General features: G+C 37.8%; 1 protein-coding gene across 3 annotated transcripts; it reads left to right on the top strand.

Moving 5' to 3' along the window:
* Positions 1-4,104: 4,104 nt before the first annotated feature.
* On the top strand, positions 4,105-25,714 carry LOC146461226 (serine/threonine-protein kinase 26-like). 3 transcript variants are annotated; one of them, XM_085087184.1, is made up of 12 exons: positions 4,105-4,416; positions 4,656-4,735; positions 7,613-7,763; positions 10,936-10,992; positions 12,009-12,117; positions 12,967-13,124; positions 18,373-18,558; positions 20,253-20,404; positions 20,808-20,949; positions 22,280-22,357; positions 23,477-23,613; positions 25,156-25,714. In XM_085087184.1, exons 1-12 carry the CDS (start codon positions 4,396-4,398, stop codon positions 25,157-25,159), a joined length of 1,275 nt encoding a protein of 424 aa, XP_084943310.1. In that variant the 5' UTR covers positions 4,105-4,395; the 3' UTR covers positions 25,160-25,714. The 3 variants fall into 3 exon arrangements, with proteins under 3 accessions (XP_084943310.1, XP_084943312.1, XP_084943311.1); XM_085087186.1 differs by having other exon boundaries at positions 4,105-4,413; XM_085087185.1 differs by lacking the exon at positions 25,156-25,714 and having other exon boundaries at positions 23,477-23,617.
* Positions 25,715-27,073: the final 1,359 nt, after the last annotated feature.

The following is a 27,073-nucleotide window of genomic DNA, read 5'->3' on the forward strand; positions in this document are numbered from 1 at the left end:
CTTTGACAAACAGATCGAATAATTCAATGTGAAGGAAGCCAGACCAGTTTGTAACTGGGTTGTCTGATTGCTAAGTGAGAACCTAACTGCTATACAGGTGAACACCTCGTGTTTCATACGGACGCTTTGATCCTTACGTTTTCACCTTTAATTTGGAGGCAGAAACCGTTTCTACATTGATTGTCTTTCAATAGTAAACATAAAAACGTGAGTTAGATCCCCTTATCTGTATCTGTCAGTGTTTGCCCAGCGCCCAGCGGGGTCATAACGTTATCAGAGACTAATATCCGGTATGATATCCAGCGACACAACGATAAAATATCTCGCAGCCTTTCTGAATAAAACTATTCAATTATTTCAGTTGCGAAGGGAGGATGGTTTTAACAAGATGCCCCTAATGTCATTTTAGCGGGATGCTTAATGTGGCCTCATTTATTCACATTGTATGCTTCGCCGATTTATAAAAATATCCTAACTAATGGAATAGTTTGAGTCACAAAGATATCGTTATGTTGTTCTCCTTGTGTTACGCTACTTATCTATATACCGAAAATTCCATTACGATAGCATGGCCTGACTCGCGTTTTCTATTCTGGTTATGTAATTTCAATAAAAGTGTAAGATTACACCAAAACAATAAAAAAAAAAAAATGGAAGGGAAACAGGCAAAAAGCTTTCCTAAATGAAAACTTTTAGTAAAAATTGACAATCGAACCTTTAATCTTTTTGTGAAGTGGATTTCCAGTAGCGTTTAAGCATCAATTCGACAAAGTGATGTGATGTGTGTTTTAGCTTATCAATGACCTCTTCTCCTCGCACTGTGTTTCTACAACTGTCAAACAAAGCATGATTCCTTCGCCAGGAACTCTCCAATTTCCACCGTTTTAACGGTCAAGTGCTTCTTAGAAGTTTTTATTCTTTCGATTTACCGCTTCAAAATGGTTAATTTTCCTTTTTAAAATGGCATAGTTGAGACTAAAACATGTAAGCAATGTGGCCGCCACTATAATGACAAAATCATTCCTTCTAGGAAAGGGGCAGAGTTTTAATCCAGATTTAAAGAATAAATCAAATGATGATTTGACGTCACACAGGCAGGGATGAGTGGGTCCCTTCCCTCGTGATATGCGCGCCGATAATGGATTTTGATTGAGCCGTTTTTGTTGAAGACAATCAGAACAATAGATCCCTTCTAGGAGAGAGCAGTTTAGTGATAAACTTATGTGCAGATTTGAAGCTACCATGAAAAAAAAAAAAGATACGCAGCCCATTTTAGACAAGGTCTGCCCTTAGGGCATCCCGCGTAACAAAACAAATAGCGAGCCCACTTTAGGGACGGACCATTAGAAAAGTGATGGGGGGGGGGGGGGGGGCTGGGGAAAATACAAAAAAAAAAAAACATTCGTGCAAGCCAAAATGCCCGAAAAAAAATTCTTGCAGAAGGAGATTAAGGAATTATTAAAGAAAATACCTTTATACCTTTTAGTGTTTTAACTACAGAAAATTTTTTTCCAGAATGCCCCAAAATGGCCTTTTTAATGTTTTGAAAATCTAATTTTTTTTGTGGAAGTTTGTTTTGTATGAACAACAAACCAACCCCACATTTTGTGTCGTGGCTGGAATTTACCCTTACTACAACTCAGTATTTTGTTTTGTGTTTGTAACTGGTAGTAAATCCAATAATCACGAGGAACAGGTCAATTAGTTTTGAAGAAAAACGATTTTGTCAGTAAAACGCTTCCAGCATATCTGCTTATCCATAAAGCGCTTTGTAGTTTTATTCGTTGGGCCACAGAGTGCTTTATGGTTACAAAATTAAAAAAACTGAGTCATTTTCAAGAAGTCCTGTTAAACGCTTGTAGGAGCATCTAGATTGAAGGGCAAGTGTTCACTTTATTCACCACAAAATGCTCTGTGGCTCATTGTCAATACCACAAAGTGCTCTGTAGGCAAATTAAAACCGCACAAAGTGCTTTGTGATCTGGTGATCGAAAGTGCCTTGTATTTTGTGAATGACTTGCTGTTTACTGAAGGATTAAGGCGGTCAATAATCGACATAGTTTTAAAATAATTTATGTTTAAAGCTTTTACTGCAAAAATCAGGATGAAGGACAAATTTGCTTTGAATATAGTACGGTGAACCCTTTCTATTAAAGACGCACATCGTTATTTTAAAATGATGACCAGTCTTTTATTTAAGTATGAGGTTGATTTTACTACTAGCACTAGATACTACTTAGAAACTAATTTCGTTGTTTTTGTTTCGTTTTGACCATTATGCTGTAATTTTTAGATATTGTCTCAGGGGTTAAAGGTAATCATTCCAAGCCCACAAAGTACAACTTTTTTTAAAAATCCTTTATTTAAAGTTTTTTTTCTGGAAAACAACAACAACAACAACAAAAAAAAAAAATTCGTGCAGAGGGTATCAACCGAAAAAAAAAAATTCCTGCACAAGCACTGAGCAAAAAAAAAAAAAAAAAAAAAAAAAAAAATTCCTGCAAACTGAAAATCCCCCACCCCCCTCCATCACTTTTCTAATAGTCCGTCCCTTAGACACGGTCTGCTCTCAGGGCATCCCGCGTAAAAAGCTCTTTCCGCACCACAACCTGGGCGTTTCCCCACCCACCCCAACTCCAACCCTCCCCCCCCCCCCCATTTCATTTTTTGAGATCTCGACAATATAAGAAAAGAAAACAACAAATTTACGAAAAACTTCCTGCAGGGGATTTTTTACAGACGAGACAGATGGTGATTTCCGTCACAGTACGAGTTCATATCTAGCGGTAAAAGAAGTTCCATTTCTCTGTATTTATACATTTAATGTATTTATGATGAAAATGATGAAATGATGAAATACAAATAAATAAAGATGCTTATATAAGAAAACTAAGAAGAACAAGAGGTAGAAGTTTTTCGCTTAGGTACATCATGATGTCGGTGTTCACGTTATATTGGGTAGCCTGATCAGTAGATTTTAGCCGTTGACTCGTCTTCCTTCCGCTGTTTGTGCAATCACATCTCCTTATAGTGCTATATCACTGGAATTGTGCAACGAATTTTTTTTAATTAAAACTACACTAAACTCTCAACTGTATCGTTAACCAGGCATTGTCACCAATTTTATTATCTCGTGGTTGTCGTAGTAGCCACGGGTTTTTGTGGACACTTGGCAACACAAATCCGTGGTTGTTTTTCATGCGGATTCGTTGATGTTTGACCGCTTGACAAATCTTACTTTGTTTCCGAGAGAGAATCAGTCTCTGTAGCATCGGGTTATGTCATAAATGGGTCTGGTATAAGTGGTATACTATCATCCGACCCTTATTCTTTAGACTAAAACAAAGCCTGTAAGGGGATGCGCTAATTTATTTCGAAAGAAAACTCGCTTTCCTTCTCCCCCCCCCCCCCCCCCCTCCCTCGAGCATGAAAAATATAGGGACACGCGAGGGTAAAAGGAGCCATTGCCCACCGTCGCGTGTCTCCATACCTCGCGCTCCACCCTTTTTCTCGCGTCCTATATATTTTTCACGCACCTGCCACGGAGGCTACCCCGCTACTTACTTGAGGAGAACTCTGGATCGGTCACTGCCAACGAAACTTTTGAATGCAGGAGACCACACGACCCAAATAAACTGTTCTGAATACGATTCGTTGCCGGATCTCTTGTAGTAGAAATGCACGTGCCAGACGTCACTTAGCTGTTTGCAGGTCTGACACTACGGCAAAAGCCCTAAAGAAGACTAGTTGTACTAGTTGAAATATTGGCCCAAATAAATAAGCCCTTTGCCGTAGTGTCAGGCCTGCAATCAGAGTTTGGTTTTGTTGCTGTGCACCCAAGTTGTTTTAATTTGTAATGAAATTTATTTGTTGACAATTTACCATGTGACTGATGCCACGCGTATTTTTTATTTTTAATTAATTAATTAATTAATTTATTTATTTTGAATGTATCGGGCGGTTGGTAAGAAACCGTAGTCTTCTTGGTCAGCAATTTTCCGAAGAAAACGCTCCTTTCCGTGTTCCGTGTAGGGCCCATCGAGGGGCCTTGTCAGTTCGGGCTCTTTGCGAATCACTTCCGTCACGTGGTATTGCCATATTTGTAAACTTCTCAGCCGAGCGCGACATAATGGTAGAATGGCGGCCTTGGAAATGTTAGAAAGTTTGAAAATATCCGCCGCTTTCTTTGTAAAACCTGTGGCGAAAACATACTTCTTCGCTTAGAAACGCATTTTATATTCGTCTTTGAATGCAATATGACAGTTTCTTCGTTTGTATATGCTGAAGTTTAGCCGCGATAAGGGTGAATTGCTGAACGAAATCAAAGACTTGCTGAGGAGGACCGTGGACATTTTTACATGAATCGTTCCGGCGTCTGTAATTATCTTGAACTTCATGGCAGCACAAACTAAGGTGGTAAGAGTCTTACTTCACTATCACTAGAGAGTTTGTGTATTTTACAATCCCTTGATATTGAGCTTATTTTCCATTAATTAACCTCAAAAGTCGTCAAGCTCGTATTAACGTTAAGTTGGAAGAATTCTCGATACAAATTTTTTAATTTGTCAATTAGAAAGAAGCTATACACACCTTTTCACACACCTTAAATAGTGTTTAATATTGTCTAATTTGAGGCTTACCCAATGTGATTTCAGGGGATGAAGGCCGACCCAGAACTTCTGTTTTCCAAACTTGATCGAATTGGCAAAGGATCCTTTGGCGAAGTATTTAAAGGGTAGGTGGAAATTTGAAGTAATTTTGGTACTCACTGTTTCCTTGTGGTAGCCTAAAAAGAAATTGTCTTATTCTGGATGAGATATTCCGCCTTTTGTTAGAAACAATAGGTAATCTTCAGATGTACAATACAACTTGTGTCTCTTGTTGTGTTTGCACAGAGGTTAGTTGGTTTAATTTGATGATTTTCGCTTCGATGTGTCATTAAACGAAAATGTAAACAAGAAAAAAGTTGAGGTGGTCGCTACCCACCAGTGGATTTATTTTACGACTAAGCAAGCTAAGTTTTCACTTTCTTTTCAACTACACAGCAATAGAAAATCAAGGCAAAGATTCAGCCATTTTCTATTTACTCGGAGAGTCTTGGACTCGATAACTTTATTGCCCTAGCTTATCAGATACAAGTCGACTTGATAACTTTATCGCCTTATCAGATACAAGTCTAATTTATTGGCTACAAATTGGATACGATACCTGTTTTCCTTTTTGAAGTTCAATGTGATTAAAACAAAGTTTGATGCTCTGTCAAGTTTCAACTTTTTTGAGGGCCTTAATAAATTTTCCCACGGTAAACACGTTGTCTTTGTTTCGACATGCATACTTTTATAATATCAAATACTCGAGAGCAACCACAAACAAGGAAATATGCTTTAATGAAGCACAGTTTGATTCTGAGAGGTACACAAATGATAATAACTAATATTTATGTTTTCTTTGAAGAGCAATTTTCTTCACAAACAAATACTGCATATGCACAAAAATGGGGAAACATTGAGGAAAGTGCAGTGCTTCCTCATAAATTTGTGCAAGTCATTGCCCACAAATAGAACAGTGTACAATATCGACATTACAACGTTTTCCAGACCAGTAATATTCCACTTTCAATGGATACTTATAGTGGAACGTTCAATATTGTACCATAACACTTTTAAAACATTAGTGAGTTTTCGTGGGTCTAAGAACAGGCAATAAATGAAGCGTTATTTTGCTTAAGCGAATATGGTGGCCAAACCCTTTTCATCAAGTTATTTTCCCCCTGCAGTCATTCTCTCTGTATATTGAGCCTTCATCAAAATAAAATCTGCGATGAGGAAAAGGAACTTGTCCATTACATGTGGAGAGAAAAATCATGATTGTCCTTGCAAATACGTGTATACAAGGAAGAAACATTTTGAGTCAATACTGGTTGGTGTTGGGTGTTAGTACCAAAAAAAATTTATTCTTAAAATGGCAAACATATTAGGTTGTTTAAAGTTCTGTTGATCCGTTCTTCCAGCTTCAACCAGGTAGATGGATACTTTGAAAGTTGTTATTGCAAGCAATTATTGGGGAACTTGAGTCGGTCATAGCTCTTTTGTGAGCTTGGCAACATATTTTTGTTTAGCGAAATTATTTGAGGAGGGTATTGCCAGTGTCCCGTCACACTGTGAACCAGTTTAAAGAAAATATGCCCCCAGAATGAATGAAAAAGCATTTCTTAGCATCTTAAATCAAAATTTTCCTGGGGGAGCATGCCCCCGAACCCCCCTAGCAGCTTAGGCCATATGGGCCCAAGTTAATGTACACAACCTTTGGCCATTTATTTTGGTGTTATGCCTGTAACCAGTACCACAGCACAGCTGTACAAAATTCTATTGAGAACCCCTGTGTACATTTTGAAACGTTACAGATTATTGAATAATCAGTGAAAGTTAAAAAGAACAGCACACTGATTTCTGTTTAAGGAATCACTTAAGTTTCTTGCTTTGTTATTATCTTTTACAACATTTCCAAATTCCAATTCGACCTGGAAACAGTGGAGGAATAGCCACTCTTTGGATGTGCCACTGAAATTCCCATTTATTTATTTTATTTTATTTATTTTTACACAAAGCTATGTTACATTGTACATTCAAAGTTATTTCCTATAACATAGAATTACAGTCACTGCCATTGTCTTAGTACTGGAAATAAACTTTGACATCAATCAGCTTATACTTCTTACACACAGTATTTTCTTCATTCAACAATGCTCTTATGCTGGTTTTTATTGGTCAAAAGGCAGGAAAAATGGAGACCTTTTGTAGGCTTGTGGACTATGGTTACTTACTTTGGCTCACAGGAAGTGCATGTGTTTATTGTGCAGTGATTTTGTCCATAGTGAGAGTCTGCCAAATAATTGTTGAGTTTAGAAGATATTTCAGGGCCATTGTTACTACTATCATTTCTTAATTAGGAAGCCATCTATTGTTGCCAGCAAATTCATGTGCATGCCAGTCTATTGTTACTGTGAGTTTAAAAATGACCAAATAATAACAGGTATAGAAAGTTTCTTCACTGTCTGCTATTCTTATGGAGCCAGTTTCTTCAAAACTCTACAATAAAGTACATGTGTTTACATGTGGTCTTTCTTAACTAATGAGTATTTGGTGTGGGGGGTGGGGGTGTATATAGTAAGTAAGTAAGTAATTAAGTAAGTAAGTTAACTTTATTTAGACGGGGTGGCCCAATCAGCTACGGGGCTGTTATCCTGAGGGGCCCTGTATACACCTAAAATAATTATTATTATGGTATAAATTTCAAAGTAAGAAGCACACATGATACTTGAGGGTAAACAGATTAAATTAGAGAGATCATTGTTTGTTATGAAGTGAAGGAAGCTTCAATGACATGTACATGTAATAAAAGTTCCACAAAGCCCAGTTTCCAAATAATCACTGCAATCGGTGAAAAAAAATATTTATTTTAGTAATTATGGTACAGTTCTATCTCGGCAATTGTAGTGCTCAGTTGTAAAAATTAATAGTGGAAACCAGTTTTCACTTAACATATTTACATGTAAAATATTGTACATGAATTCCTGATCACGGCTTTTTGTTTCTTTGTTTCTTTTCAACAGCATAGATAATAGGACTAATACAGTGGTGGCAATAAAAATTATTGATTTAGAAGAGGCTGAAGATGAAATTGAAGACATTCAGCAAGAGATCACAGTTTTATCCCAGTGCGACAGTCCTTTTGTAACAAAATACCATGGTTCCTATCTCAAGGTATTGTGCAGTTTAGCCTGTCCTTTCAGAACAACACCGCAAGGTGATGAGGCTAATTTATTGATAAAATAATACAGTATCAAACTCAGCTATGGCTCATTGACTCCGACAGAAAATAAATCACAGAGGTACGCGTAAAATGTTTTTCCATACATGTACTGTACATCCTGATGGCACTGATAACCGTGAAATTACAGCTGAATTTAAAAGATTTACCACCCATAGTATTGTTTGGTCTTGTTGCACGAACTTGATGTTTTAAAATCCAGCAATGTTAATAAATTATTGAAATAACTGTAATAATACATGTAACCGATGAGAGTCGGTCAGTATTGGTTGCACTTTAAATATAGTGTGTATCAGGTGTAAAACACCAAGTATTATCTCACCATTACAAACTATACATCTTTCAATTCTCAAGCATTCATGGTCAACTACCATGATGTAACAAGATATCTTTGGGTCTCCTCTCACCAAAGAAACCCATTCCGCTGCCCATGTTTCTTCACCTGTTGTACTGTACAATCTACAGGTATATTGTAACAAAAAAGCACAGAGTGACATTTTTGATTATTACAATAATTATTTAGAACAGGTTGTAAACCATGTTCATGAATAATTAGCTGTACTGAATTTAACAAAAGTATCAAGTTTTGTTGAGATCTAATTAAAGGGAGCAATGGATCTGAGACTCTCGTTTACAACTATTTACTGTCTTCAAGGTTTTACTCAATCCCAAAATCTGGTCTGTGCCTACTTTTGTTACTATACTGGCCATAGGTTCTGTGCATCTCAAGATACTCGGGTTTCCTATGGGTGGTGCCCACTAACACAGGGATATTTTTGCGTGGATTAAAACTGTGCAGAGAAGGCAGAACTTAGCAAGTGCTCTTGGTATCCAAAAAGAAAATTTGAGGTAACCATGCATTTTTCAGAGATAATAAAGCTTCAATTTGAAAAAAAAAAACATACACTGCTTGTTTTTTATTGCTTTTTCGAACAATTGAAGGTCTGAGAGCATAACCGCCTTATGTCGCATTTTAGCGCAGCTTTCGATTTCGCACGGATTTGTACGAAATTTGGCTCTCCCTGCTTTGGAAAACATTTCGCGGTTTTACAATCAAGGACAAAACTCCTTGAGAAAACCAAACGCGAACAGAACAAAAACCACTTGCTTACTTCTCCCTCCCACCCCCTCCCCCTATGCAATGAGAAGCGAACACAGACAGCCAAAAAACCAACTCACTTACTGTTTCTCCCTTCATAATTCTACCACAGTTACTTCTCCCTCCCCCCCTCCCCCTTATGCAATGTTGATGTGGGAAGTGATGTTTGCCAGGAAACTGTTCGTGACCCAAAAGACAACTTTGAGTCAGGGGGAGGGGGAGGGGGATTTGGTAGTTTGCTTGTCTACAAGTGAAGGCGCTTGTAAGGCAAATTTTTTTATAGGTTTTGTCCACGGCAGACTCGTTTTCCAAATTATCGGTAGGCTAAAAGTTTCCACTGTCCACGAGCCGTGTTTAGCCGCACCAGTTGTTGTTTCTATACGTAACGTTTGAGATGATATCATGGTTTGCTTTTGCGGGTTGTAACAAGCCCAAAATAGATCAAGGCAGTCGGGATAAACAACTTGCGTATCGTACTGGCTAGCTGGTTTCGCTTTTGTTTGGTGAAGTTTGTAAACGCACGACATCTATGGATCTTTTGAAAAGTTATGAAATTGACGAATGCAGTTCACAGGAACTGGTGGAAATGTTGTTCAAAGAATCCCTCCTTGGTAGTGATGACTGTGCCGTGGCGAATTTTTCAATTCGATTATCAAATCCCGCGGGAGCATCAGAGACAAATCCCGCCATGTGCAAGGTGTTTTGCAAGCCTTAGTTGTGGTTTGCCAGGCTTGAAATTTGGTATGTAACAATTAACTTGACAATTTCAAGGCAATGATTCAATAAAAGTACGATTAACATAGATTTTCAACGGTTAACACCGACTGCTCTTAAAAATAATAGATAGTCTTTACCTTTTAATAGAACTGCCGTTAATCGTTGTTAATCGTTGAAATGGCTACATGTCTTCCTGTTAATCGTGTAGAATGCTAGTATTTTGCGTTATCAAGAGTGATATGTCGACAAACGGGACAAAGCTGGATTTTACGCCAGGAAATGGACACATTTTCTCTTGGAGAATGTAACTGTTTACATTTCGGACATTCCTGTCACGTACGTAGTAGTTTGTAACAGAATCAAATAAAAGCGTGACAGCATTCTTTTCGTTGCTCCCGCGGAAAACACCGCTTTCGTGTGCCGTATTTCAAAGACAACGGGTGTATATTGAATACAAGTATTTAATCCTCAGTGCATTGTCCTTTTGGTCATCCAGTGTCTATAATGTTACCGATATATCTTTACAAGATGGTAAAATTTCTCAATGGCATTAATACGAAACACAAAGCGGCGTGAAAAAAATACTGGACAATGGTTTTCAATCGAATTGCAGTTCACATGCAACAGTTTAGAGAAATCCGAGCTACATCGAAAAACGGGCTGAAATTCGACATAAGGCGGTTATGCTCCCAGCCCTTCAATTGTTGCTTTATTATCTCCAAAAAAAATGTGTGGCTACCTCCAATTTTCTTTATGGATTTCAATAGCCCTTGCTAATATCTGCTTTTTCCGCAGAGTCATAAACCACACAAAAATACTTCGCTATTAGTAGGCACTGTCCTTTATATTGCACAGACTCACAAATGTTAAAGATATTTTGTAGGATTTTTGGATGTTATTTGAGAAGAACAAGGGGGGGAGGATAAATTCTAGTAATAGAGTAAAAGCTCGGAAATAAAGATTAAAAATTAAAATGCATATATGGGAGGTCAAAACAGGTAGCCATCAACAAAAGTACTGTTGCCTGGTGGCAGAGCATCTGGCTTGTGTAAAAATAAAAATAAATATTTAAATTTGGGAGGTATACACTAATATGCCATTTCCGAGTTGCTGTGAACCTCGCTACGAAAGCGAGGCTAAGTGCGAAACTTTTCATATGAAAATTAGTTTTGTTTGCATACGAATGGAAACTAATTTTCATAACAAAATCTTTGCACTTAGCCTCGCTTTCATAATGAGAATATTTTCTTATTTTTGTGCATTAATTGATTTTTGTCAACCTTTCCCAGGGAACAAAGTTATGGATTATTATGGAATATCTTGGAGGAGGATCAGCTTTAGATTTGGTGAGCAATTATAGTATAATCATTCCAAATGCAGTGAATTGTGTAAAAAGCTTTTGTCCTGCAGTTTTGAGTTGAGAATTGTCTGTCTTAAAACCAAAATTTGTTGTGGAGGAACTCTTTCAACCAAAAGAAACTTTGCCTTACTAATGCTACTGGCATAAGCCTTCTTGGTGCTAATAATAATGACAATAACAATAATAATAATAATAATAATAATAATAATAATAATAATAATAATAATGATCAAATATTTCTTCAGTATAGAGTACTGTTATCAATGGTGTCCTGTTGACTAAGAAATAAAAACCTGCAAATAAAAATAACTAAAATATGTAATTTAAGCAAAATATGTTCTAAGTTAGAATTACCGTAAAAATTTTACAGGTAATAATGGTTATAGACACCAAATAACTATTCAGGGCGGCCAAATTAAAAGCTGTTTAGATGACAGTTTTGTTAAACCCCCTCTAAACTTCCTTTAGATAGCCATCCCTTGTTTTAGCGTAGTTGTTTCTGTTGCTGCCTTGTTAGTTCCTGGCAACTTGTATTTGTTTTAAAATATAATTCATGTATCTATATGAAAAAATTTTTTGATCATGTCTCAAGGATACATATAAATGTTGATAGATGAATTTTTTAGTCAGTGACGATGGCATACTCAGAAAGAGAAAATCCAAGTTCTCCCAATAGGAGAACTTGTGGAAGAACTTGGATTTTTTTTGCTGAGTATAATTGTGTAACTGACTGAAAAATTTATCATATTATTCACCATGCAAAAAAATTTTGAGATCGCATTTCTTTCACATGTACATGTATGTTGTTGCTTTTGTCAAGTATTATGTATGTATTATTGAGTTGAAAAGACGTGGAGGTGGTGTCAGGAATCGTGGAACTATCTTCTGAACACAAAGCTTTGCATGTTTCAAACCCATTGATGTGCTAAGATATGCAAATTCTTATCAGATTTTAAACGTTCACAAACACGTGTATTATTAGTAACATCTTTATGTTGGTAGATGAAAGCTGGTGCATTTGAAGAATTCTACATTGCCACCATCATCCGAGAGATCCTTAAAGGTTTGGATTATCTTCACTGTGAAAAGAAGCTACACAGGGATATAAAAGGTGGGTAAGATTTCATGATATCTTTTGAGATATAAAAAACAACTCTAAATTCACAGTCTTACTCAGAAAGGGAAACTCTGAGTCTGCAGAGGGAATCAAACTCGAAACCTTCCAGTTACTGGTTGGAATACTCTACCACGGAGCTGTGAGAGCCCTTTGTGGTGAGTGATGTCCTTTTAGCTGGGGTTATGTGCCTGGAAGGTCATGGATTCACCTCCTGTTGGGGACTCTCTATTTGCTTTGTCAGGGTAAAACTGTTATTTTGAGATGGTTTTGACAATGTCCTGAAATCTAGCACAAATACATGGTACATGCATGAGATAGCCTCTTAAATGAACTGAAAATTCTGATTTGCTTAAATTCAAGTTGACATATAGTTTGTTCAGGGACGTTGGCATGACAGTGGATTTGTTACCATAGCCATTTGTAACAAGGACCAAGTTGTTTGAAAATTGACTAATAAAAATGTAAAGCAACATTTCTGTTTCTCTTGCTAAAAAATGTGTCCAGTTGTTAAGTTCAAGTTATTGTTGATTTAAAAAGTTTATAATTTGACACTGTCATTGTTATCGTGAACGCCGTTATCTCAAACCCTGCCAGATTTGAGATAATAGGTTTGACATATACATGTACATGTACCTCTGTAGGTATTCAATTCATCAAGGCCATAGGTACAGTGCAGCTCAGAATTAAATGGACCAAAACATATATGCATAATAACAACCCTGCTGAAAACCTCTATATGCATCTGAAAATCTGCAGATGCGCATCTACTCGTCTTCATAAGTACTGTATGTCATTGTGAAACTTAACAAGTAAAAAACTTCTTTCTTTTTTACCCTTGTTTAGCGGCTAATGTGTTGATGTCAGAGAGTGGTGATGTGAAGCTAGCAGACTTTGGAGTTGCTGGACAGCTTACTGACACATTGAACAAAAGAAATACATTTGTAGGAACTCCATTTTGGATGGCTCCAGAAGTGATCAAACAATCTGCTTATGACTCAAAGGTGAGTTTCTGTTACTATTCTTTGAAAAAAAATATCTTGCAGATTACCGTATTTTCCGGTGTATAAGTAGACCTTTTAAGTCTTGAAAATCAGTCCAAAAAATCGACCTCGACTTATACACCGGCCAAAAATTGCCAGGTGAAAATAAACCATTTCATCTGCATAACAATAGACTTCAAAGTGAAAACACGAAAAAGCAACTACACAAATAGCATAGAGAAGAAAGTTTAATGGTAAGTAGCACGATTATGAATAAAGAAAATGTTTAAAAATCCATGGTTTCTTCCCTGGCTTGTCTCATTTGTATGCTACGTACGTGTATGCTAATTTCGGTCTTTGTGACTGACATCGATCAAACATGTTTGTTCCATCACATACCGTCCCTTAAGCTTGATATCTTCGCAGAAGTCACCGCTTTTCCTGTACATCCATTGGGTCCACTTTGTGATATTATAGGTAAGAGACATTCGTAAATAAACTTGATCAAATCCGCTGTGAAAATTCGAATTCTTCGATCGAACCGAATCGAGTCATTGCTTGCTTGGTAACCTCTCAGCAGCTCTGTAACCCAGCAACTAATTTAGGTTATTGGAAACACGTGCGCATCAATCAGGTAATGAGCGCATTGTTATTTACTTGGAAGAGTAAACAATAAGCACCAATCATTTCACTGATAAACAATAAAAGGATGCATCACCTAGTAATCATTGAGTTAAGGGTCTTAAATGCAATAAAATTAATCATTTCACGGCAATCATTGTGTCAAACAAGAGCTCAAAAGATGCCTTCCAAGCGTATGAAATACAGTGCAAAGTTTAAATTACAAGTAGTGAAGTTTGCTGCGAGTCGAGAGTTCTGCGTGAATGAGAAACTAGTACGAGACTGGAGACGACAGGTTGAGAAACTAAAATGTATGCCGAAGAGCAAGTGAGCAAACCGAGGAAAGAAGTGTCAGTGGCCTGAGCTAGAGGACAGCATTGGAAAGTGGATAGAAGTACAGCGACAAAGTGGTTACATCGTGATACGAAATCTGATCAGAATAAAGGCCAAAGCGATGGCGAGTGACTGGAGAATAACGGACTTTCAAGCTACAAACAGCTGGTGCACAAGATTCCTCCGAAGAAAGAACTTTGTGTTGCGGCAGAAAACCAAGATCGTACAGAAACTCCCGGAGGATCTGGAAGAGAAGGTAACAAGCTTTCACAGCTTTGTCATCAAACGCCGGAAGGAGAACGATTACGAACTAGTGCATATAGGAAACATGGATGAAACACCCGTATGGTTTGACATGCCGTCTGCAAGAACTGTGAACTCCCGAGGAGAGAAAACTGTGTTGATCAACACAACCGGCCACGAAAAGTCAAGATTCACCGTAGTCCTGTCCTGCCTTGCCAATGGCACGAAATTGAAACCCATGGTCATTTTTAAGAGGAAAACCATGCCCAAAGAAAAGTTTCCTCCTGGAGTGGTTGTCCACTGCCACGAAAAGGGCTGGATGGATGAAGCCGGATTAAAAATTTGGATCGAGAAAGTTTGGAAATCGCGACCAGGAGGCCTGCTCCGAAAGAAAAGTTTACTGATTTGGGACTCCTTCAGGGCGCACTTAGTTGATTCGGTTAAACGAGTTGTCAAAGAAACTAACACTGACATCGCAGTTATACCAGGCGGGCTGACCAGCGTTTTGCAACCCCTGGATGTAAGCCTGAACAAGCCTTTCAAGGACCAGCTCCGTGAGAAATGGACAACCTGGATGATCGAAGGAGAGAAAGAGCACACTGCTGGTGGAAACGTCAAGGCAGCATCACTCAGTACCATGTGCCAATGGGTCGATGAAGCATGGAAAAGCCTTCCTGCAGAAATGGTTGCCTGTTCATTCAAGAAGTGTGGCATTTCAAATGCAATTGACGGCACAGAGGATGACATCTTGTGGGAGGATTTGGAAGAACATTCTACTGCTCCGATCACCACAATGGACGAAGACGACGAAATGGTCGATGAGCATGTTTATGATGATAGACTTACAGAGGAACAATGGCGTGACTTGTTCGGAGACAGTGACAATGAGGACGATTTTGATGGATTTTAGACATTCTTTTGCTGCAGGACTGATTCAGCATCGTAATTTCCAGCCAATAAGACAGTATTATGTAGTTAAGATTTTCTTTATTGACATTGCACATCAACTTTCTATTTAGAAGTGTAACATGCAGTTTTGAACAAATGATTATGTTAGCTCACTGTACAGTTTCAGGGCAGTTCGTCAGACTGAGACAGAGAGACAATCAAGTGTATAGTATTTAAATTCGCCTTGTATTTACTGTTTAACATAGCTTTAAGAACAGTAAATCATTGTGTAGATAATGGCAGTTTCAATTTCTTTTAGTTTTGTTAGGGGAGGAAGGGAAATCGGTTTCTTTGCGTGCAAATTTCACAAGCATGTGCTTCCATGTAGTTACCAGTGCTCTCGGGGTTTTATTGCCTGGTTACTAAGGTAAACCAAGATGGAGGCTTGTTTACAGACTCATTTCCCTGGCTTTTTTTCGTATGTTTTGGGTGTTCCTTGGTCGAAAAAGCTTCAAAATGTCCGATAAAAGTAGGGAGCACTGTTTTAACACAGGTATTTTGACAATTTTGGGCTAAAGTTTTCAATTTTTTAACACATTTCTCAAGTTCCCATCTTACACGATCGATGCGATCGTTCTCTTGAATTTGATGTTTGGTCTCAGAGATGTTCTGCAAGACAAACAAGACTCATATTTCAACATAATCGTCACTAATTTTTTGCTCCATTTTTACTCCTCAAATCAAGAAAATCTTAATTTAAAAGCTCAAAAAGTAGGTTCGACTTATACACCGGTTCGACTTATACACCGGAAAATACGGTAGTTCATAAGAGTATTATTATTGTGATGTTCCATGGGAAAATAGGCAGTAACGCTCATCTGTTTGAACAGAAAAATATGTTACATTATTTTCTGTCTGTGACTTGCATAATCTTAATTTCTTTGTGAAGTATTTAATTAGTGTCTTTATTGAAGGTCAAATGAACCAAAATTTTAACCTACATCATTATTTTTAGTGACATTGGGTGAGAAATGCAGATAATGTTTGAAATAAACATGTCCCTTTGCAATTTTTTTTTATTTTCAATAGAGAAACATGATTGGTTCACTTACCTGGGACATCTCGACACTCAAGTGTTTACTACAGTGAACGTTATGGGTGCTTCTTGTGATCTTTTTATGTATCCATGGCAAAATAAAACAATATGTGACCCTATTTGCGAAAACGACCCTTAACGGAAACGACCGTTGAACCATTTTCCATTGGCAATGCATTTTCAAACGTTGAGAATGCATTTTGAAAACGTTGTCAACGCGTTTTGGAACGTTGACAATGCATTTCAACGAAACAAAATATTCATTGAAAACCATTTCAAAATCATTGCAGAACATTTGGAATGCGTTTTGAAACATTGATAACACATTTCAACGAATCCGAAAATCCATCGAAAACCATTTTGAAATCATAACACGAGCGAACAAATTCGAATGCGTTTTTTAAAAGCTTTGAGAATTTTTTTTATTTTACCACATTTCGAATTTGCCGAGCATTGAATCGAAACCATTGTCAAAAACGATTTCAATTTCCGAATAATGGTCTAGTACAAGGCATTTTACAACGTTGAACCTATTCTGAGTGCTTAGAAACTGCGGCCTTCGTTGCCCCATTTTGTGTAGTGAATATACATAACATGTAAAAGACCGAAGGGCGCCGTATTTTATTTTTGTCACGTACATAATTGCCGCAAAAAAATATTGTATCCCCAATCATTTAGTTTCCAAGTTTTCATTTATGCAAGCTTATATAAATATTCCTAGTTGCTATTTTCTATGTTACAACAATGCGAATTTTGGAAGGAAGAGTCAGGTCAGTGTAAACTGACACGCATGAAAAATCTGCAGGTTAATAGAGGTCACCAAGCTAGATGCTAGACAGTCAATAATGTCAAAGATTTTCCGGCATGTATTCATGTTTTTTTTTATTATTGTTTTTCTTTGAATACATCATTTCTTTCTCTCCTTCCACAAGAAGTGGAGGTCAAGGAATTTTGCCTGTGGTTTCATGCCTCCGTAGAAAACAGACATACCATTAAGCTTATCAAGAAAGCAGATCAAGGAATTAATGCAAACTTTAACTGTTGTAATTTTTGCTGGCATAAACTTGGTCAACATATTTTAAATGATTTGTAAATGATTTTTAAAAAAGAAACTTACATGAATTGTACATTTTGAGTTCTTGATATTCCTTGCATTGTCACATGAACCAGTGACAGACTTCACGCTCGCCGTGTTATGTTATTTAAATTAAATAGTTATGTCAGCAGATTCGTTGCCGTAAAAACTGATAACCTGTGTAGCACAGTCGAGTACTTAAGCTCAGCAACTCTTTGGAAAGTATGACAACCTTATACAAAACATGTAACAACCCAATCTGATAGATCAATTTGTGGTAATTCAATGGTACATGCAAGAAAGTATGGCGATCACGAGCGCCACGGGGTCTGCAGCGTGTTTGTGATGTGCATTCAACTGGAAACAACAGGAACGGGGCTAAAAATATAATGCATGGAATGTTTTGATTATGTTTGTTACATTTCAATTCTGTATTCGCAGTTAACCAAGTTTCTAAAGTAATACCAGCTTGAGGAAAAAGTGTATTTTTCTGTCTAATTTCTTCCAAGTTTTGTGTAAAAACTATAATTCGGTTAACGTTTTTTGGACTAATGAAATATTCAAGGGGTGCGTGTAAACGGGTGCGTGAATTGGAAGGGAAATCCTCGATTACCGGAGTTATCAAATCAAACGTTTTTATGTCTCTACTACAGAATGTTGCCAGTGCGTTGCAAAACATTATGAAAGCATTGAAGAACATTTTCCAATGCTTTGAGAAACGTTGACAAACGTTGAAAAACCGTTGAAAATGCATTGAGAATGCGTTGAAAATCATTATCAATGCATTGAAAGTCCATTGACAACGCATTGAAAAATGGTTCAACGGTAGTTTCCGTTAAGGGTCGTTTTTGCAAATAGGGTCACATATGTAGAATGGTCACATCTTGGCAAAATGCAATTTTCTTGGTAAAAGGGTGATTTACCATGGTAAAGTGTCCTGTGTAACTGCAACTATTAACAGGACATGCAACTGACAGTTACCTAATGAAATCATGTTGGTCTTTCTTTTGTAGGCAGACATTTGGTCTTTAGGAATTACAGCCATTGAGCTAGCAAAAGGGGAGCCTCCGAATTCTGATCTCCATCCCATGAGAGTGTTATTTTTAATCCCCAAGAACAACCCACCAGAACTGACAGGAAATTTCAGCAAGGCGTTCAAGGAGTTTGTGGCCATGTGTCTAAATAAAGATCCTAGTGATGTGAGTTGTACATGCTGAACACACAAAATGCATTTCACAATAATATTTTTAATACAATACAGTTTTAATCGTACACTGTAAATCCACAAAATTACCGTCGGTTGCATCTAAGCGTGCACACGGGAGGGAAAAACAAGTTCTAGTTGGGTGCAAAGATGACATGTTTTGGCGCCAAACATTCAAAGTTTGGAGTAGGCGGCTGTTGTTGACTTGATTTGTTTTTGTTCTACAAAATATTCTTTGCAAGCATTTTTAGATGTTAAGAATACTTTCTGGAGGCAAGTGTGCTGTTTCTGAGCGAGAAATATGCCTGCAAGAGTTGAGAAAAATGAAATAAGCTTATGAGTGGAACGCGTTGATCTGGCCCGACAGTTTGCTTAACGGCTGTCAAACTTCAAATGTTTGGCAACAAAACATGTCATATCTGGCACCTTATTAGAACATTTTTTTTTGTCTTGTGTCCACGCTTAGATTCAACCGACAATATTCAGTATTAGTTTGCTTCACATTACTGGTGTATGACTCTGCCATAGACTGCAAGCACTCCCTTTCTGGTCAGTTGAGATGGTGCGCTCACAGCACAGCGAGACTGGAGCGAGGAGAAATAAACGAGAAGAGACTGGGGGACTTTCCCCTTTTTCACGCCTCTCCCCAAGCCTCCCTCCGCTCGTTTGCTCCAGTTGTTTCGCGCTCGGCTACTTCGCGCGACCTCTCGACTATCCAGAAAGGGACTGCTTGCAGTCTAACTCTGCCAATAAAACTGTCATTCGAGTATTAAAAAGTCCCAAGGCCGAGCAAAACTAATGTAAACACGCTTACCAAAGCGCTACATCATCATTTATGCCAAACTTAAGACTCGAACAGAAGGAAATCAATTAGTAACAACATTTTGCAGATGTGTCTTTTCATTCAAGGGAAATAGAAGATGTCTGCGCGCAGGCTACTCAGAGCTACATGTATATGTGGGAACAATCTGTTTTACTATTAAGACTAGTAATCAGGGTGCAAAGAAAGTAAGTTTTACAGCTTGCCCTTCAGGCAACCTGTAGCTAGCATGTACAAGCCCAAAAGTCATTTCAACCAGCCCCAAAAATGTTTTGATGCGCCGGATTGATTACACAGTTCTTCTGACATTTGAATTCCTCAATTACTTCACTTGCCTGTCGGGCAAGTTAAGAACAAAATTCACCAGCCCGATAGCAATATCCACTAGCTGCAGGCTATCGGGCACTACTTTCTTTGCATGCTGGTAACTAATAATTAAAAATTAGGAAGTGCATTCGATGATTACGATCCCAGGCTCTCTCTCCTTTTCCAAGTTGGTGATGATGTCATCTACCCCTGCAAAATCTGCGGGGGCTGCCAAGTGTGCTTCGCAAGATCCATTCATTCATTGATCAACTGTCCCATACAGTGTATATACAAAAGTTATTTTGACTTCAATCTTTCTACATTGAACACGGTAATAATTTTAATAGCATTGCATATCAGTAAAGGAAAAAATGAGCTTGGAGCACTGCAGTGACAGTGGTGCATGAATTTTTTGGCTTTTAGTGCATAGTAGCTGCAATAATGGGATAATGGCCAATTAGGGAGGAAGTAAGTTTAAATGTGTAAACGTTTCATTGCCTATCACGTGCAGAATATGCGTGCATGTTGGTTGTTAACCAGGCATTTTTGTTTTCTGTTTACAGCGTCCAACAGCAAAGGAACTTCTAAAGCACAGATTTATTACTAGAACTGCAAAGAAAAATACATATCTGGTAGAATTAATAGAAAGGTACAAAAACTGGAAACAGAAGTGCCATGATGACGATGATAGTAGCTCAGGAGAGGAGGATGGGGAGTAAGTAAACATATAAAGGCCTGTTTAAATGGTTTCAATGTTTGCTTCAACATGCGTTCAACAAATTCATCATAGAATTAATTAGGCTACGTAATATATGAAATAATTGACAAATCATGGTGGACTATAAGTTTGTAGTAGTCCTGTAAAGTGATCGTTAAGATGGACTCTAAACCACAAGAGATCCTGGCTAGACTTGAGTATACTTTGCAAGGTTACTAAAGTAAAGGTGCTCTTTCCAGTGCTGGTATCAGTTTTTCATTTAGTTCACTTTTAACTCATTCAAATCTGTTGCCATCATTTTGGTGAAGGGTCTATTGACTAATTACTAATTACCACGTGCACTAGATGATAGATATAAAAAATATCCTTATTTTAATTTGCCAATTTTATGTCATTTCAGAGATGGAGTTCCTTCTGTAGGTACTTCTAAGTGGATTTTTCCACAAGAAAGAAAAAATCCTTGGCCTATGGAAGATGACACATCACCAAAAAATGAAAATGCATCTGCGGCAGAGTTAAATAACACAGATGGGCCTCATAATGTAAGTTTGTATTCAATTTTTTTTTTTTTGCCATTATCTTAAGGACAGCACCTACTTTTGTTACTGCGCATACATTCTGTGCATCACGAGTAACTTGGGTTTCCTATGGGTGGTGCATACTAATACAGGGATATTTTTAGGGAGTTTAAAACTATGCTGAGAAAGCAGAACTTAACAAGTGATTTTGGTCTCCAAAAAGAAAATTTGGGGTAACCATGCATTTTTCGGAGATAATAAAGCTTCAATTTGGAAAAAAACACCATACATTGCTTTGTATTTTACTGTTTTTTTAGAGCAATTGTTGCTTAATTATCTCTAAAAAATGCATTGTTACCCCCAATTTTCTTGTTGGGTTTCAATAGCCCTTGCTTAGATCTGCTTTCCCTGCATAGTCATAAACTACACAAAAATACTTCCTTATTAGTAGGCACCGTCCTTAAGTGTGTCCTATTTCACAGTTTGTAGTCCTCCTTCTTTTCCTCAGGTGCTACACAGTGAACAGTACTGTGATGGGCCAATGGGCTCTTTGCAGCTAACGGCCACATGGTACAGAAACCGCCATGCTGGAGAACAAGTTGTGCACTGGGGAATCCAAAACAAAACCACTTCATCCAGTCAAACTTGATTTTTTTGTTTCAGATGTTCAGTGCATAGCTTGCTCTCCAACGTGGCATATTTGTACCATGTAAACGTTAGCTGCAGAGGGCCCATTCTATACATGTCTCCATGTATGCTTGCATACCCGTGCCAGGTCATTCACCTATCATGATGCGCATATATAATACTCAACAGAAACAAGAAACAAATTACATTTTGAATACAGTGGCACCCAATTAATACAAACACGAAAGGGACATGCAAAAGTGTCTGAGTTATCGGGTGTCTGCAGGATACTGTTCCATTGGATAATAGTTCTAGGGAAAAGGAGAGTTGTTCAGAAGTTGACGTTGCTTGTGAAAGAATAAAGCTTTCTGGGTGCAACATGCCTTGAAGTTGACAGAAAGGAGATCTGTCACCCTGCTTGATCTTGAAGAGAGCAGTGCTAGGGATCGCTATCCTTGCTCCTCTAGCATGTCTGAGACACTAATTACAGAGCTAAGTTTCTTAGGGAACTGGTCATAACAAGTTTGTTCAAAGAGGACCCACCTTGTCTGGGGTAGGGGGGTTATCGAAAAGAAAGTTTTTGGAAACTTTTTTAAAGCTTAGCTTTTTTTTCAGCTAGCAAATCCAGTGAAGAAAAGTTTTAAAAAACTTTCTTTATTAAGACCAGTCTTACTAGGTTAGATATAGAAATGTTTTCAACATTTTCATATCATGAATTTGTCTTTAGGCAACAAAGGACAAAAGCAAAGGAGAAAAGCCACCGTCAAAACATTTATCAAGTCTTTTATTACCAGTATTGACTAAGGTGAGATGTCTTGACTGCCACTTGGTTTATTTACTTGTAGACTTCATTATACAAATTGTTTGTATATGAACATTTGGTTTGAAGCACACGTGTGCTTTTCAGGGACTTGGGTGTTGATTAGACTTTTCCAGTTTTTCTCAGCCTCTTGTTAAGGATAGTAAAGCTAGCCTGCAAACACAGACGTATTTCTGGCTGTCGCTATAGTAAAGCGGGCGAACACGAAATTGCCGTCGTTTCGCTCGCTCCAAATACTGTCCCGTAGAGAATAAGGTACTATTCATAGCCTAAGTGTTAATGGGCAATCACGAGAAAGATGGGAGACAACTTTGGGTGTTTCATGTTGAGCTTACATGATGCCAGTACTGTGTATTGACGAGACGCCCTGAAGCTCAGTTTATCACTACAACTCTCTTAAGCTACCAAACTTAGCATGGAGATTGTTTAAAAATGTGATTTTATGTTTCAGCTTATAGAGGGAGGACTCGGATTTCCTTTTTCCGATTATGCCTGCGTCACTGTCTGAAAAAAAAACCGTACCTCTATCATTAATTTGTTCACCAGGCTTAAAAGCGTGACATCACGTTTCTTTCGGTTACACCACACATTGACATTCCAATCCTAGCAGTATGCAGGATGTCTGTCCTAGAACCTAGTTTAATGGCCTTAGCTCCCGCGAGTCTCCTGTAGCTCAGTGGAAGAGCATCCAAACTAGAAATCGGAAGGTCTTAGGTTCGACTCCTGATAGGAGCACTCGATTTTTTTTTCCGAGTATGCCTGTGTCACTTTCTGAATAATAAATCATTCTCATTTATTCACCAGGCTTAACATATTCCATCGTATTTATTCCATTGCGCATATGCCACACATGACATTCCAATCCTAGCAGTATGCAGGATGTTTGTCACATGAACCTAGTTTAATGACCTTAGCTCCCACGAGTCTCCTGTAGCTCAGTGGTAGAGCATCCGAACTAGTAATCGGAAGGTCTTAGGTTCAACTGCTATTCCTGTGTCACTGACCAACAATACGTCTATCAAGAGCGTTTTAGTTGATAATAAATTATCCTAGATGAATTCAGGCCAAACAGAAAATGTCATTAACTTTACTGTCTTGTTTTAGCTAAATACAAATCACAGTGCCCAGGGACATTCAATAGAGCATCTCATTGAAGCATTCAAATCAGTAGAGACTTCCTGTCCAGGCTTCACCGACGACTTGGTAGACAAGATCGTAGACAATGTCAAGCGTGCCAAAAGGTGAAGTCCCTATCAAACAAAAAGCCGTGAGTAAATGTTAAGTGAATTTGGTGAAAGTTAGGTTTTGTGCTTTAGCTCTGCAAATTAATCAATAAATTCATGTCCATACATTTGCTACTAAAACGCATTGAAACCACATTCAACTGATAGCGTTTTATTGCGAGAGAGAACGACAAAATTAACATACACCAAGGGAAGTTGGGCCTACTACTTGCCCTTAGATGGTTATTTTTATTTTTCCCGCGTCTTCCGCCCCTAATCTGTACGATTTTTTTTTTCTAGTTACTTGTCCTTAGTGTTAGTACTTTATTGTATTTTTCTGCTTTTGTGTTGGTTACCCTGGGTACCAGGTTTTTTTCTCTCTCGCGCGGCGAGAACACTTTTTCGGCGGAAGGCTGAACCCACTAGCGGAAACCGGAAACCGCGTATGACAAGTCTCTGGCACCCAGGGTATGTGTTGGTAAGCTATATTCTAAAAAAAAGATACAAAAAGGTTTTGCCCTTCTGGTATTGTTCTTCGGAGACTGACAAACATTGATTCATTCGTTCGTTCATTTCTTCACTTCATTGCAGTTCATTACGTAAGAATTCTTTATTGTGTGTAGTAAGGTTCTCGGGGAGTATTATATTTGCTGGATATGAAAAAAACGCTTTGTGGTTTAGTGAGTGTAGTACTGTATTGGCCTTTGGGAATTAATCATCATCATCATCATCATCATCATCATCGTCATCATCATTTTTAGGCAGGGTGCGTTCATAACAAGCTGTGGTTTACAAATAGCCCTGCTACAAAATAGTAAATAACAAATTAATGATAATTAAGTGAAAAATAAGAGCTCGAAATTAAAACATACTGCACACAATATGAAAAAAAAAAACTATAAAAAGCTACAGAGTCAGTTCTCCTAGTTTCCTTTTGAATGTCGAGCGATTTAACATCATGAAAGTCACGGTCCAAATTGTTGAAATCGTTGGCAGCTTGGTAGGTGCAGTTTGTTTAAGAGCCATTTAAAGGGGGAAGTATCATGGGTTTTTTGATATATTTTGTTAAAAATGATCAAATAAGACCTTTAATCAGCTGCCAAATAATTCTAGAATGACGAGAGGAAAGAAATCAACTCAATTCTTGAAAGGAACAACTCGTAATCTGTTCTAGAGCATTTTCAGTTGGAAACAAAAATGCGAGAACTTGAAAAACATTAGCCTAACATTTTTCAAGTTTCAATCCATACCGACCTACTCTGTCTCTGGCCAGAGGCACCAATCGACAGTTTTATTGCACTGGGATGACAATTTATAACAAACTTGACGATTATTTCTTTGTTTCTGCTGACAGACAAACATTTTTGGGTTTTGAAATGACAGCAAATTTGTGTGATACTTCCCCTTTAAGTGGAGTTTGTAAGCCTGGAGTGTGTTGTAGCGGGGAATTTTGCTGTTCGTAAGTTCGCTTTAGTTCTGTCCCTTTAGTAATAATGGTGATAAATTGTGCAGTGGTTTCAATTTAAAGACGTATTAACTTCCAGTTTGTTGATTTTCCAGGTGATAACATAACAAGATCCAAAGCGCCGAACGATCCAGAAGAACAACACCCACTCCATACAAGCCGCTTCAGATCTCCACCGGCTCTGCCCACCAGCATTAACTTATTTCGTGTTTAAAGAAGCAAAAGTTTTTATCACAGAACGTTTTAAAAATTTGTACAGTCTAGCGTATTATTGCATTCCAGTTTTTTTTTCATATGGGCTCATAACTTGATTGATGGTGAATACAATTAAACATGTCATGTATAAAAGGTAATTCTTCCTCGGGTTGGTATTGTTCCCGTTCTATGCATAACTGAACACCTCAAATGTTACTCAAGTACAAGTTGAAAACGAAACAAGTGCAAAAAGAAGGTGCCATTGGCCGCCATTTTGTCAAATTCGTTTCGTTATTCGGTTCCTTTTAGTGCTTGTGACACCGTGAAACAAGTATTTTGTCAATACATACTTACACGTGTAGTAGGAATAAATTTATAATAATAAGCCAGCTTGTAGATCAAATTTTCTTGAGGACTATCTTTCGAGGTAATTAATAAAAAATGCCTTCCTTATCTTGATTTTTATCTCTTTTAGATTCACTCTAATTTGCTCAAACAAACGCCTTGTCCTCAAATAAATGCCTCCATTGATTATAAAATATGACCAGCAGATGGTGATTTCTACCTTCGCTCGCAGACGCTCTTATAGCTCGTCACGCAATCTTTCCTACCCAACGAGTGTCCAAACTTTTGAATCAGTTTGTTAATTAACTGAGGTGACACATGCCCAATATGTGATTCTAATTCGATTCGTTTGTTTTCAAAACTTTAATCCTCGCTCTAGCGTTTGCAGTTAAGGAAAACCTTGTTCTAGTAACTCGGTCCAAACTTTGTTAAAATAATTCATCCCTGGTTTAAAGATTATTCAACTTAAGGTGACTCCATACGGTTATTTGGTGCTCGACGACTATACTGAAATGGCGCCAGCGCGCGCATTTTTCTAACTGATATATAAATTTTCATTATGCTGGCGCGAAACAAGGCCAGTTTTAGGATCAAAAGTAAGGCTATTTTAAGGAGTTTTCCACGATAATTTTTTTTCACAAAATTGGCTCAATAATAAGATTTAGTTGGTATTTGTACTCCAAAAAATCTTAGAATTATACATGGACAACTGCACTAAATGGCAAAAACGAAAATTGCAGAAATAGTCCAGTCGTATGTACAGAATTTGTTCTCGACCTTTACCGCGCAAAATTCGAACAAACCCGTTTTGAAACTAGCTTGAAGTGAAGGAATCGACTAACGTATCCGCTGGTTGCCACAGAAAAAAAACCCAGTAAAGTCAAGAAGCCCTTAGTTAAGAAGACGAAGGAAACTAAAGCCACCGTTAGAAAACCGGCGTCAAAGAAGGTCAAGAATGCTAGCAAGAAGTAAAACAGCCTCACTTTAACAAAACAAACGGCTCCTTTAGGAGCCACCAAATAAATAAAAGCAATGACCAAGCGAAAATGAACTGAAACATTAGAATTCGCGTTTGTAAATCCCATGTAATTCCCATGTAAATCACAGCAGCTAGTTTAATCACGCCTTAGTAGGGTATCCGAACTAGTAACCGGAAAGTCTCGGAATTTCTTTTTCCGAGTTTGTCTGCGTCATTACTGAATAATACATCATTCTGGGAAGAAAATTTGTTTGTGGGAACTTAGTATCGATTTTATAGAGTCACGCTTTGCTTTTTTTTTTTCTTGTGTCTCTTCTACGAAAATCTCTTGAAAGTCACATTTTCAGCGCGTGAAAGTTTGTTGTGGACGAGGTTGCATGTACATGGGCGAATGACTCGTTACTCATGTAAATCACAGAAGAGAAATTTTGTTTATAGGAACTTTGTAGCGAAATTCTAAGAGTCACACTTTGCTTTTTGTTTGTTCATTTTTG

Source organism: Pavona decussata, unplaced genomic scaffold, assembly GCF_977016875.1.
Source record: "Pavona decussata unplaced genomic scaffold, jaPavDecu1.1 SCAFFOLD_201, whole genome shotgun sequence".
Classification (NCBI taxonomy): Eukaryota; Metazoa; Cnidaria; class Anthozoa; order Scleractinia; family Agariciidae; genus Pavona; species Pavona decussata.